This window comes from Lytechinus variegatus, chromosome 17 (genome assembly GCF_018143015.1).
Source record: "Lytechinus variegatus isolate NC3 chromosome 17, Lvar_3.0, whole genome shotgun sequence".
Taxonomy (NCBI): domain Eukaryota; kingdom Metazoa; phylum Echinodermata; class Echinoidea; order Temnopleuroida; family Toxopneustidae; genus Lytechinus; species Lytechinus variegatus.
The window spans coordinates 22388558-22401451 of NC_054756.1; the positions used below are offsets into that span (position 1 = coordinate 22388558).

The 12894-nt window shown below is 36.9% G+C and overlaps 1 protein-coding gene across 1 annotated transcript in view; it reads left to right on the top strand.

The window, feature by feature from the left end:
* LOC121431337 (DNA primase large subunit-like) overlaps positions 1-12894 on the top strand; it is a 37975-nt gene that overhangs the window by 1506 nt on the left and 23575 nt on the right. Inside the window, exons 2-9 of the mRNA XM_041628874.1 lie at positions 2137-2246; positions 4675-4754; positions 5407-5527; positions 7557-7709; positions 8329-8409; positions 10289-10435; positions 11456-11638; positions 12450-12576. Coding sequence (XP_041484808.1) covers positions 2137-2246; positions 4675-4754; positions 5407-5527; positions 7557-7709; positions 8329-8409; positions 10289-10435; positions 11456-11638; positions 12450-12576 — 1002 coding nt within the window. The remainder of the gene's footprint in view (positions 1-2136; positions 2247-4674; positions 4755-5406; positions 5528-7556; positions 7710-8328; positions 8410-10288; positions 10436-11455; positions 11639-12449; positions 12577-12894) is intronic.

Below are 12894 nucleotides of genomic sequence, written 5' to 3' on the forward strand. Positions count from 1 at the left end.
TTGAAAAATCATTAAAATATCACTTTTGTGACCAAAATTACTGATTTCCATACAGTTGCAATTTATTTTGCATCATTAACTTGGGAATAATTTTTGTATTCACCAGAGCGCTCAAAAACTTGAATTTTGGGCATATTTTTGTGTACGCCCTCTATTGGTGGAAAGTAATATGGCAAGAAAATTTTAATTTTTCAATCTCTATATTTAATTAAGAAAAAAATAATTTCAAGAATTAAATTTACATAAGAGCCAAGTTATATGATGAATGCCTGTAATGAAAACTGACAGTGTAAGAAAAACAAGCATTTGTCCCATATAAAAAGAGAAATTAAGCCAAACATTGCCACCATTATTTTGCCACACATGGAGATATAAATGAGAACAAGGTTATATTATAACCTTGTTCATTGAATGAGTGGATATAACCTTGTTCTCAGTTATATCTCCATGTGTGGCAAAATAAGGGTGGCAATGTTTGGCTAATTTTCTCTTTTTGTTTGGGGCAAATGATTGATGTTTTTACACTGACAGTTTCCATTACACCTATTATTCATACAACTTGGCTCTTATTTAAATTTGATACTTTAAATCATTTTTTTCTTAATTAAAAATAGAGATCAAAAAATGAAAATTTTCTTGCCATATTAATTTCCACCAATAGAGGGCGTACACAAAAATATGCCCAAAATTCAAGTTTTTGAGCGCTCTGGTGAATACAAAAATTATTCCCAAGTTACTATTGAAAAATAAATTGCAACTGTACGGAAATTAGTAATTTTGGTCACAAAAGTGATATTTTAATGACTTTTTAAAGTGTGTGCTCTGGACAACATTGGCATACCATAGTCCTACCTGTAGATTCCCCACAGGCAGGGTGGTAGCAGTGAACAAGTGTTCATCATCATGTTCATGGAGCCTGCCCTTGAACCGCCTGCCAATATGCGTAAGCGTGACCTCCACACCCGGATGGATTAGGAAATTTATATTTACAATTATTAACAAGTTACATTTACCATGTTTACAGGGTGAAATCGGTTTATAAGAATAACTTAAGTGTGAATGTTATTGATATTTGAACCTTCAAACACCTAACAAATGTTAATGTGATGACACTATGACTAGGCCTATAAAGGTTCCAAAAGTTGATTAATAAAAAGTTGAAAATTTTAAGGAACTGTTTCTTACCAGGCTGATCTCGAACGATCCGTTTTTCAACAATAAGCTAAGCAAATATGAATAGGTCTGACCCTTGGCATGGGCCTTGCTGAACCGCTTCGTTATGACGTACATTCGATTTATAGCTATTGCAAAATGCCGTTTTGAAGACTGAAATTTAATACAGGATTATAAATCATAATAATCACATATTAAATGTTAGTATTTGTGTATAAATTGTTCTTCAAAACAGCATTTTGTACCATTGCTAATCTTATTTTACATCCAATTTCGATTAAATTTGAAGTTTTATTTTTGATGGATTTTTCTATTTTTATTCAAAAACGAATTTTCTTAAGGATGGACCTGTCTTTTAATTCTGTAATATTATTAGTGAAAAGCATTAACATATGACATCGAATTGGGATTGTAAAAATATTTTTCCATGCAGGGCAACTTTTTGAGTTTCCAGGGCAGACATTTCAGGTGAAAAATCACCTGACCCCCCCCCCCCCCCCCCTGTGTCTTTTTTTTCCACTAGGCCAGCTTCTAAATTAGATGAAAAAAAGCTTTTAAAAATGCTAAATTTACTTTGACTCTTTTCTTTATATGTTAGAGATGTAGCCTATGTGTCTCTAGACTACGTTTATCTATGGCTATACCTGTGCCATCAGCCTCTTTTTTTTTGGAGGGGGGGACAACCCCCCCCCCCTTGAAAAAAAACATATGCCAGATGGGCTGACAAAACTATATTTTAATGAATAGGTTCACATACCTACGTTAGATAAATCATATAACAGGCAAATGTATGGTGAACATAGGAGACCTAACTGACCACCCCTATAGATGTGATATGCAAGCTGTATCTAGGTCTAGATCTCACTATAACATAAGAAAGGTAGCACAAGTTACAGGAAAGTAAAAACAAAATATACATAATTTTTATTATTGTTGAGTGATTTCCCCTTATATTTTTTTTAGTTTTGAAGCATGTCGAGTCTGTTGGTATCCGGCATGTCAAAGGAAGTGAGGAGTATAATGAAAGAATGGACAAAGAACTAAAAAAAATGATGCCCATTGCCCACAAGAAGGTATTGTAGATATTCATAACTGTTTAATATTTCAGAGAGAGAAAGAAAGAGAGGCCTGATTTGCATGAATCTAGTAATATTTCAATGATGATGATGGCGCTGCTGATGATGATGATGGTGGTGATGATGATGATGATGATGATGATGATGATGGTGATGATGATGATGATGATGATGATGGTGATGGAGACAATGGGGATGAGGGGGGGGGGGGGTGGATAGCATTAAGAGCGAGAGAGGGGGGGGGGTCCTGTAATGCATGAACTGAGTCTTAATGATGTTTAATCTATGATTATGATAGAGATGATGATGATGATGATGATGATAGTGAGGATGCTGACAGTGATGATGGAGATGATGAAGTAGATGATTGATGGGTGATTTTTAATGATGATAATTATGATAATGACGATAGTGATGATAATGATGGTGACAGTGATGATGAAGATGATGATGATTGATAATGATGATTATGATGTTGATGGCAACAGTGATGATGAAGATGATGATGGGCTATTCCACGGTTACTCACGTTACATTTGGAGACACCTTGACTCATACTTGGACCTGTAACTCCATTATTATTGATAGGAACTTAACATCTTCTTATCACAACAAAGTACACAGTCTGACTATCCTTTGTATAAAAACAAAACTTGGGAAATTTTATTATGCTCCTGGCAAATCTTTGGAATGTGTCGGTTACTCACGTTACATGATTTGGACATGCATTAAATGAAAAGTCGACATAAGTGAAAAGTCTCCTCATGCAAGGCTTTTATGAAAGTTGATTATATCCATTTCAAAGAAGTATATTAGGGAGACAAACTTTGTATATAATTACAAAAATAAAGAACACATGGTTTTTACTTGGGGTGCAGATAATGTGGTTACTCACGTTACATTTTGTCCATGTATGGTTAACAACACACATGTCATTAAAAATTCAATAATGTGTGTAAAATTCATTGCTAGGAACATCAAAAAGAGATTTTATACCAAAAATTGGAACAATTGGAGCTTTATTAGGGTGTAGGAGGGAAAGTATGATTTCGCTTACTAATTATGCATAAATTAGCATAATCGCTTAGTACCAATTTGCATGAAATAAATTACTGTATAGTATTGTAGATTATGTCCAAGACAACCTGCACGCAAATTTTCGGCGTGATCGTGCGGCCAATGGCCGAGATCTCAAGAAGGGCCTGGGAGGCCCCCACCCCCCCCCCCGGGCCATATCAACTCCCAAAATACCCCGGTCTAGATAGGGTTACAGGTATAAAGGGCATTCAATGTGTTGTTCGAACACTCGGAAGTTTGGTTAATCAAAACCAAGCCTTACTAATGCACTCTTGCATTGTGAATGCTTCTACTAATATTCATTTTTTTGTGTGATTGTATGACTACTGATATTTTGATGAACAAAGAGTCACATCAAAGAGGTGTACCCTCATTTTGCTTTTAATTAATCAAAAATAACTTCACAACTCACCATGAGACTTAAAACTTGACATCCCACAGAAAATGTTACCTAACTGAATAATTTTTACTGGTTACTCACATTACATGATGGTTACTCACGTTACAAAGTTACTCACGTTACAGTTTTTCTTCATCATTTTTATAAAAAAATTGTACTTTTTAATGATTTTGATAGTCATCACTGTGTCAAAGATTGTTTGAAGGAAGAGAATTTAAAATCCCACCAATTAACTGTGAAGAAATTTTCAGAAAACAAAGTCAGTTTTTTCGGTTACTCACGTTACATCACCTCAACAGGTTGCAATATTCAGTTTTGAATGAGTACTACAAATTTACTTGAAAAGCTGTTGTGTATTTTAAGTAATTTGACCCTTCTAAACTTCAGAAATATATAAAGTGGTATGTTGTAGCAATAACAAAATGGTAATAAGGCATATTTCATTTTTCACTATTTTTCTTGTATTTTGATACAAAATGGAAGACACAACTTTTGACCATTTTTTTCCAAAGTATACATATGAAAATAAACTTTTTATTTCTTGTTCCTGAAACTATCATGTATGAAGGACTTAAAGTATTAAAAAATTCAAGAAAATATTGAATTTGAATTTTTAAGCTCATGTCCACCAACCTGTGGAATTGCCCTGATGATGAAGATGATGATAATGATGATGATAGCAGTAAGGGATTATGATGATGGGGAAGGTGATGATAGCAGTCCAGGTTTTACGATGGTAGGGTGGGTGTGATGCAGGAAAGAGACTACATGTGTATGGTGAGCACAATCATGATGCTAATGCTGTTGCTGCTGAATGTTAATGATGCAACAACTTTCTCACAGTTTATGCTATGGAACCCAAGCCCCCAACAACCCAACAAATATTGTATCAGTGTTTAATAACTAAATATTTTCCATATTAAGTTCTTTTTTATTTTACCATGACAGATGAGCGGGGAAGACTTGGCAGCTCACAAGAGAGATGATCGGATCTCACATTTCATCTTGAGGTTGGCTTACTGCAGATCGTAAGTTGAATATAAAGGTTTAAGGGGCCTTTTAACTATCATGATCTGAAACCCTGATCCATCCCGATCATTACATTGGAGGAGAGCAGGACAGGAATCTGTTGAAATCAGGGGCAGTGTAGTAACAACGTTGTGATGACGGGGTAACAGCGGGCCTAATATTCAGATCAGCGAGATCGGCTAGAAATTTGGAACATGTTCAACATTTCATGCGATCTTCCCGATTAGAAAACGCCCATTTTGAATTGTGGGGGGAAGCGGAAAGAGCATAGACGACACGGTGCGCAGCCGTGGGATGAGCGCAATCAGGCCTTTCCTGGCATACTAACAGCGGCACTTCGACGTAATTAATCCCCAGTTCCTATTGACAATTTTCATGTGGCTAAGAATGGTGTCATATTAGGATAAGAATTATTTCTATTTCATAATAGCAATTCCGGTTTAGATTTAACATTGGATGTGCAATACACATTGAATGCATGCAACTTCTTTATCAAATCGAAATGATAATCATCACTTAACTTACCATTTAAAGATAACAATTGTTTTAATAAGATAAGAGTTAAGACTGATGAGTTGTGTTTCATATTTCATATATTTCTTTTGTAGTTCTACATGTACCTTTTCTTTTTCTTCTACTGGTGCTATATAGGGAAGACCTCAGGCGATGGTTCATCCAGCAAGAGCTTGATCTGTTCAGGTATCGATTCCTGAGGGAATACAGTGAATCCGTCACACAATTTCTGGCTGAAAACAAACTTCATTACACCCCAGTGAGTAGACCTTTAATTCATTTTCCTGCACATCATATCCATTGATTGAAATGGTTTTAAGGAGTGGGAGGAGAAAGAGGAAGGGGCTTAGAGAAACACCTTAACGCTTCAAACCCTAAAAGCCGGAATACCGGCTTCGCCGTGAACGCACTTGTACCCGGATTACCAGGTTCGAGTCGTGTGATTTGAAAAGCAATGGTTTTAGATATCAATTAATGTTTAATACAGATATTTTGTCGATAACTTCAGTTTATAATTCCATGGATGAATTAGTCTACAACTGTAGACCCACATCTGCAGTGTATGTATCACAGCTGATTCAAGGAGTCTGCATAGCAGACTAGGTCTACTGGAGCTGAAGATCTGAAATGGCTCGCTTCGCTCGCCCTTTCAGGCTGGTTTGCTTTGCAAACCAGCTGCAGATCCCACTTCACGAGCCGTTCAGAGTCTGCATAGCAGAATATGGATGAATGGCTTCCTTTTGAAATGACCAAAATATACTGCCCTACCAAGGAGAATTGTGTGATAATACATGTTGATGTGTATACGGACCGTGCGTAAGCTACTTTTGAATTTACTTCTGTCAAAGCAATAATTTTGAGACAAAATTTGAGATCACAGTTGGTACGGGAAGCTATACAACATCTGCCGGGCCGGGCCGGGTACCAGAGGAATGAGGTGCCGCTGCCATGACTGGGCTCGAATTAGGAGAATAGGAGATCATCTATTTAAAATGTCATGATATGATTTTTCAATTTTGCCGATAGTGCCCAAATTATTCAAAGTGAGGGTCACGACCATTCCATGGATGAATTAGTCTACAACTGTAGACCCACATCTGCAGTGTATGTATCACAGCTGATTCAAGGAGTCTGCATAGCAGACTAGGTCTACTGGAGCTGCAGATCTGAAATGGCTCGCTTCGCTCGCCCTTTCAGACTGGTTTGCTTCGCAAACCAGCTGCAGATCACACTTCACGAGCCATTTTGAGTCTGCATAGCAGACTATGGATGAATGGCTTCCTTTTGAAATGACCAAAATATACTGCCCTACCAAGGAGAATTGTGTGATAATACATGTTGATGTGTATACGGACCGTGCGTAAGCTACTTTTGAATTTACTTCTGTCAAAGCAATAATTTTGAGACAAAATTTGAGATCACAGTTGGTACGGGAAGCTATACAACGTCTGCCGGGCCAGGCCGGGTACCAGAGGAGTGAGGTGCCTCTATATAAAATGTCATGACATGATTTTTCATATTTGCCGATAGTGCCCAAATAATTCAAGATGAGGGTCACGACCGTCCCAATTAATTCAGGGTTCAAAGGGTTAAGCACACATTCTTGCCAACTTAATGCTAAAGGCAGAGGGATTGAAAAACCACAATAAACTTGTAAACGACAGAGAGCTACGGGAGGGGGAAGGATGAAAGGGAAACCTTTGATCACACATATTCTTGCAAATTCAATGCTGAAGGCAGACAAATGTCTTGTAAATGAAAGAGATGGAGGGGAGGAGGAAGAGAAAGGGGGATGGGGTAGAGGAACTCATTATGCCTGCCAAGTCAGTGCTGAAGGCAGAATGATTATAAAAGCAGAAAAGTCTTGTAAATGAAAGAGATCAAGAGACAGAGGCGGCGGAACCTCAGGCTCATACAATGAAAGTGGAGGGGCGCCTATTGTTTGGCAGACGAAAGGTGCCCTCCACTTTCTTTGTCCGAGCCTGATGTTCCACCGCCTCCGTCAGAGGAAAAGTAGAATTGAAGAAGACAAGAGTAATACTTAGAAATGGTAGGAACAGTATTTCAAGAACTGGAGTTCAATAAAATAATAAGGCTTTTTAAATGTGATGGTGGAAAACTAAAGAGATTTAAAAATGGAGAGGGGTAGTAACCCATGTCCAAACAATGAAAAGGATACTATGGCAGATGGATGGATAGAATTACACTGTATGACACAATTTTTTTTTCTGTAGATATATAAAAAGATATGTTGAAACATTGCTATTATTTTCACTTTTATTTTACAGATCCCCGAGAACGAGAAAGATGCATTGAATGAGAAGTTGGTGAGATCTTCAGCGGGGATCAGCGCATCGATGATGGCCCATACAGACTTCTTCAAGGTCCCCTTCACCGAGGCCCTGGACCTTGTCAGAGGACGAAAGGTCTTCATTCAGAAGGTTAGACCAATGTTTTAGATTATGAGCAACCACTGGCATTAACTCTTTGGGTTATTTTTCAGGGCATTGCCACTTTTCTATGTGGCACATCTCAAGGAAAAAAAGAGCGATCCAAACCAAAATCCTTGGATAGTCTTGGATCAGACATTTAAAAAATATATATATGTGTGGGGGGGGCTATTTTTCGCAACCTACTGCCTAAATCTGTGACATTGGATAAGCTTTAACACTGCATTCAATGGGGATTGGCCATATTTTTTTTCTTGTTTTTGTTTTGGTGGGGGGGGGGGCAATTTGGGGGCACAATTTCCCTGAGTGCTTAGTGAGTGACTTAAAATGGATTGAACAATGACCAAAGTGAGAGAGTAAACAAGTAACTGCATAGGTGAGGAAATGAATAGATGCTTTAAAGACTGAATGGATTAAATAACTATGAAATGAATATATAAGTAAAAGGGATGATTGTATAGTGAGTGTGTGAGTGAGTGGATGAATGAACTAGTAAATAACTGAAGATAATTCTAGCAGCATTGAAGAGTAAATAATGAGATATACATGAGTAAATTGGCCCTAATACCAAATCTATCCTTTTTTCTGGCCGTCTTTTTTTTTCTTGCAGGGATATGCCTTTGTACCTCACAGTGAGCTGGTATCCATCGTTCTGACTGCCTTCAGGTCTCATCTATCACAAAGCCTTGCTGTAAGTAATTTTTATTATAATGATTCAAACACAATCTATTTTATTTATTTCAGTATCAAAAAAAAAAAATCATATGACTACCCTTGGCTCTGAAAGTAAGGGACACACCGTTTGCTCCAGTCTTAATATCTCAGTGGGCATAGGGATAAAGTTTTTGGTTCAAAATGATGTAAAAATACATGTATTAGGGGTTATTTAGTTTTGAAGGTTAGGTTTTATGTTTGGCTTAATGTGCAGATTTTCCATTGGAGCACTTGTTGCCAGAGCAAATGTCTTGGGACTGGTAAGATAACTTTGATCTTTTTTTTAATGTAATATCTTTGCAGAGCGAGAAAATTCAGAAACACAATGATGGCAACAAGAATTTAAAAAGTTCTTCCTAGTTTCCCAAATAGCAAAATCATGAGAAATAATAATAATACATAAAAATTATAAGGTGCTTTATACAGGCGTTTCTAAGCGCACTGTGTTGTGTTTATGGTTTATACATGTACTTGGGGGAAAAAATTGTCACAACCAATACAATACTAGTTATCAAAACTGGTGTGCACCTCCAATTAACCGACCCACAACTGTGAATCATCTACATGTATTAACCCTATCTAGGCCGGGGGGGCCTCGGAGGCCCCCCCCTCAACAAATCGTGCAATATTTTCGCCGCGCAAAATTGTTTGACCGCGCTACTCGCTGACTTTTTACTTTCAAGTCTTGCGCAACTTTTGAGACCAACTTTGCGTCCTCCGGGTATGTGGTTCCGAAATTACGCAACATTATGTAAGTGCATGTCAGACCGAAAATTGCTCAAAAACGTGATTTTGTGTACAAAGGAATGCTCCCCAGGGAGTGGAAAATGTGCACTTTTCGTGCGGGATTGAAATGAATCCAATGACCGGGGTAATAATATGTTGTAACGCGCTTTGGGCCATTCTGGGAAAAGCGCTTTATAAAAATTGGCTATTATTATTATTATTAAAGTCAATGCAAATTGTGTTTTCAACCAAAATTCATAAATGTATGATTATTTTTAGTTTTGCTGCTCTAAATGTATTTATTTTATGCTTTTTATGATCACAGAAGAGTCCCCAACAAATTTCATTGAAAAAACAATGAAAAACAAAAGGTCAAAAAACAAAGAAATACATAAGAAATTGCAAAAAACAATAAAATACATAAGAAAATGATTTGATATCGCAATTTTTTTCATGTACACTTGCTAAGAACACCACAAAGAGTTTCAATACCAAAAATTAGTACATTTGGAGCTTTATTTAGGGAGTTAGATGAAAAAGTATGATTTTGGATACTAATTACGCATAAATTAGCATAATCACTTAATAGCGATTCGCACGAAAAAAATTACTATACAATCTTGGAGATTATGTCCCAGGCAACCAGCATGCCAATTTTCGGCGCGATCGCGCGGTCAACGGCCGAGATCTTAGGGGGGGGCCTGGGAGGCCCCCCCCCCCCGGCCATATGAACTCCCAAAATATCCCAGCCTAGTTAAACCCTAAAAGGACTGGGCTATTTGAGATGTATTGAGGAGGGGGGGATGATCATGCCGAAATTTGGCACACACATTCTTTACCACTTGAGCTGCAAGCTAGTAAAAAAAAGAAATCTGAAAATAATTATTTATTTGTTAAGTATAAAATATGCAAATTTATTCATGAAAAACATTTGCAGATGTCATCTTTGTAATCTAATTTAAAGGTTTCCACAAAGAAAAATTATGAAAGCCAATTTTGTCCTCATGTATTGCTTGTTTTTCGAATTTATTATGTATTTGTCTGGTTTTTCATCTTTTATTTTTCATGTCTCAAAATTTGCATTGCAGATCCAATACTTTCTGATTATTTTTTTTATTTTATTTTGGTAGATCACTGCGAGAGGCGTACCGCATTTGGAGGAAGATGGCCGCCTCCTTCCCATGCTCAATAATCTAAGCAAGCAGTACTTGGGCCAGGACTACAGTAGCAGTAAGAGGTCTGGGAACTCGGCAATCAACCTTGAAGACATAGATAAGGTACTATCAATTGGTGATATGGATCCTGATTGGCTGAAATCTGTCACATGACCAGTCAGTAATTTCTAAGCAATCAGGAAAATGTGCTAACGACTGACGCTAATAACTACTTAGGTTGTTCATGAGTTTGAGAGGATTTTTTGTTAAATAATAAGGCCTGTATTCTGAAGTCGGGTTTAACTTAAACTCCGGTTTAAAGTTGTGGTTTAAGTATGGGAAGCCAAAAGTATCAACATTTTTATTAAGTTGTATGTTTCTTATGTTTACTGTGCTCTTTCCTGATTCATCGATGGTGAAGACAATCATCTATTTATACTTCCTAGACAATTACATGTAGGAATGATTTTAGAGCCAAATGAGCTGAAATATGCTATCTCTACTGTTAGTGATTTATGTAACAATTGGCTATCCATACTTAAACCACAACTTTAACCCTGAGTTTAAGTCAAACCTAACTTCAGAATACGGGCCTATGTGTTCACATCAGCGTCTTACAAAACATATTAAGGCCAATGCACACCTTGGGAGTGGTCTACAATCCAATTTTGGATCAGATTGCTTTTTAATGAAAATATGAATGCATCAAATATTTTGATTTGAGGCTAAAATTAAACTCTTCGATTACTAATACCAGAATTTTTGACAATTGCAAGACTTCATTCTTGAGTGAAGGGGAGAATTTGAACACCCTGATTTAACACTGACACCAAACATTGACATGTTTTTTTTCTCTCTCCCTCTCACTGTGCTCTTTATATTAAATCCCTATTGGGTTTTGGAGCTAAGCAAATGGCCTATGTTCATATAGTTGCTTTAATTAGTTAATTCTCAGTTGTATACTGTTGAATCTAATTATGTGAAATTTTGTGCTCTATATTTCTGTTGAAAATCAATTTTGAATAAATTTGAATTTTCATTCAGGTTTGGGACCCTGATCAATGCTTTTTTTACATCTCACTTCATAGCACTAACACCAAAATTGAAATCACCAACTTTTCACCTTTTCTTTTTATTTCTCAGTACTCAAAGCAGTCATTCCCGCTCTGCATGCGCCAGCTCCACATGTCACTCCGGGAACACCACCATCTCCGCCACGGAGGTAGGATGCAGTACGGGTTATTCCTCAAGGGTATCGGGATGACCCTGGAACAAGCCATGACCTTCTGGAGGTCAGAGTTCACTCGCATCATGGAGATGGACAAGGTAAAGAGCGCTCATGATTTATTTTTTTAGGCTCTATTTTCATTGTTGTGAATCTAGCTAGTCAAGTCATGCAAAATGTTAGTTGCCATGACATTGGCTCCTGTGACAACTGCTCTGCCATTAATTTCACACACTAATCGACTGTACTTGGTCAAATTGCTCTAGCTACAATACACTTTCCCTAATACACACTAAGTCTGATTCTACAACAAATTGAAAAAATATTTTAAGATCAACATAAATTCCTAGGTTGGAGACCTTCCTCACATAGGCACATCAAAACTTAAGCCCAGCGCAACCAAATGCAATCTGATATGACGCAATTTTACATTAAATCACATTTTGCATTACATATTAAAGTTCCGAGAAGTGAAATTATTTCATTTTAAGTTTGGCATAATGTTGGGAATATTAAAATCATAATTTCACTTTGTGGTATGCCCTGAGTTCGGAGTAAAGTCCAAATCAGCTCCAAGTTGCCGTCAATGATGACATCATTATGATATGGATTTGAATTATTTTGCTTTTGTTATTACTTGGGGCTTGAACTCGACCGAATTTCTATTTGAGTAGTCCAGCCACTTTTCTATACTCTGATCGCTAAGATTATATTGGTTGGAATGTTCATATCAAATGTTATTACAATTTCTTTGAAATTCCGGTCATAACGAATCGCATAGTGTGCGGCGGGCTAAGCCACATTTGAAGGGGTCCTTACTGTGAAATTGAAAATTTGGTACCTATGTTAATTAGATATCTTTTCATATTTGGACTCGACCTGATGGAGTTTCACAATTCTCTCCTTGTACAGTTTGACAAGCAATATTCCTACAACATCCGTCATAACTATGGCAAGGAGGGAAAGCGACAGAACTACACACCATACAGCTGTATGAAGATCATCATGAGCAGTGCACCAGGACAGGGAGATTACCACGGTAACGGATTAATCATAGAAATACCAGCAATCGTTTTAAATTTCAACTAAAAATGACATAAAAAATGTTTGATAGCATTGTCTTTAATGTGTTTTTAAAGGACCATATGCATCAGTGAACACTGTTATTTAAAAATATGGTAGGGATTCATGTGTGGTTAATTTTCAGGATCACATAACACCTGGTATTGATAATAATATATAAAAAGTGAAATGGAAGACATGTATCATCTCCTTCCTTTTCTTTTTCTTTATCCAAAAGAAATAAATCTTACCCTGTGGATGTATGAAAAGACTATAGATAATAAACATAATTAAA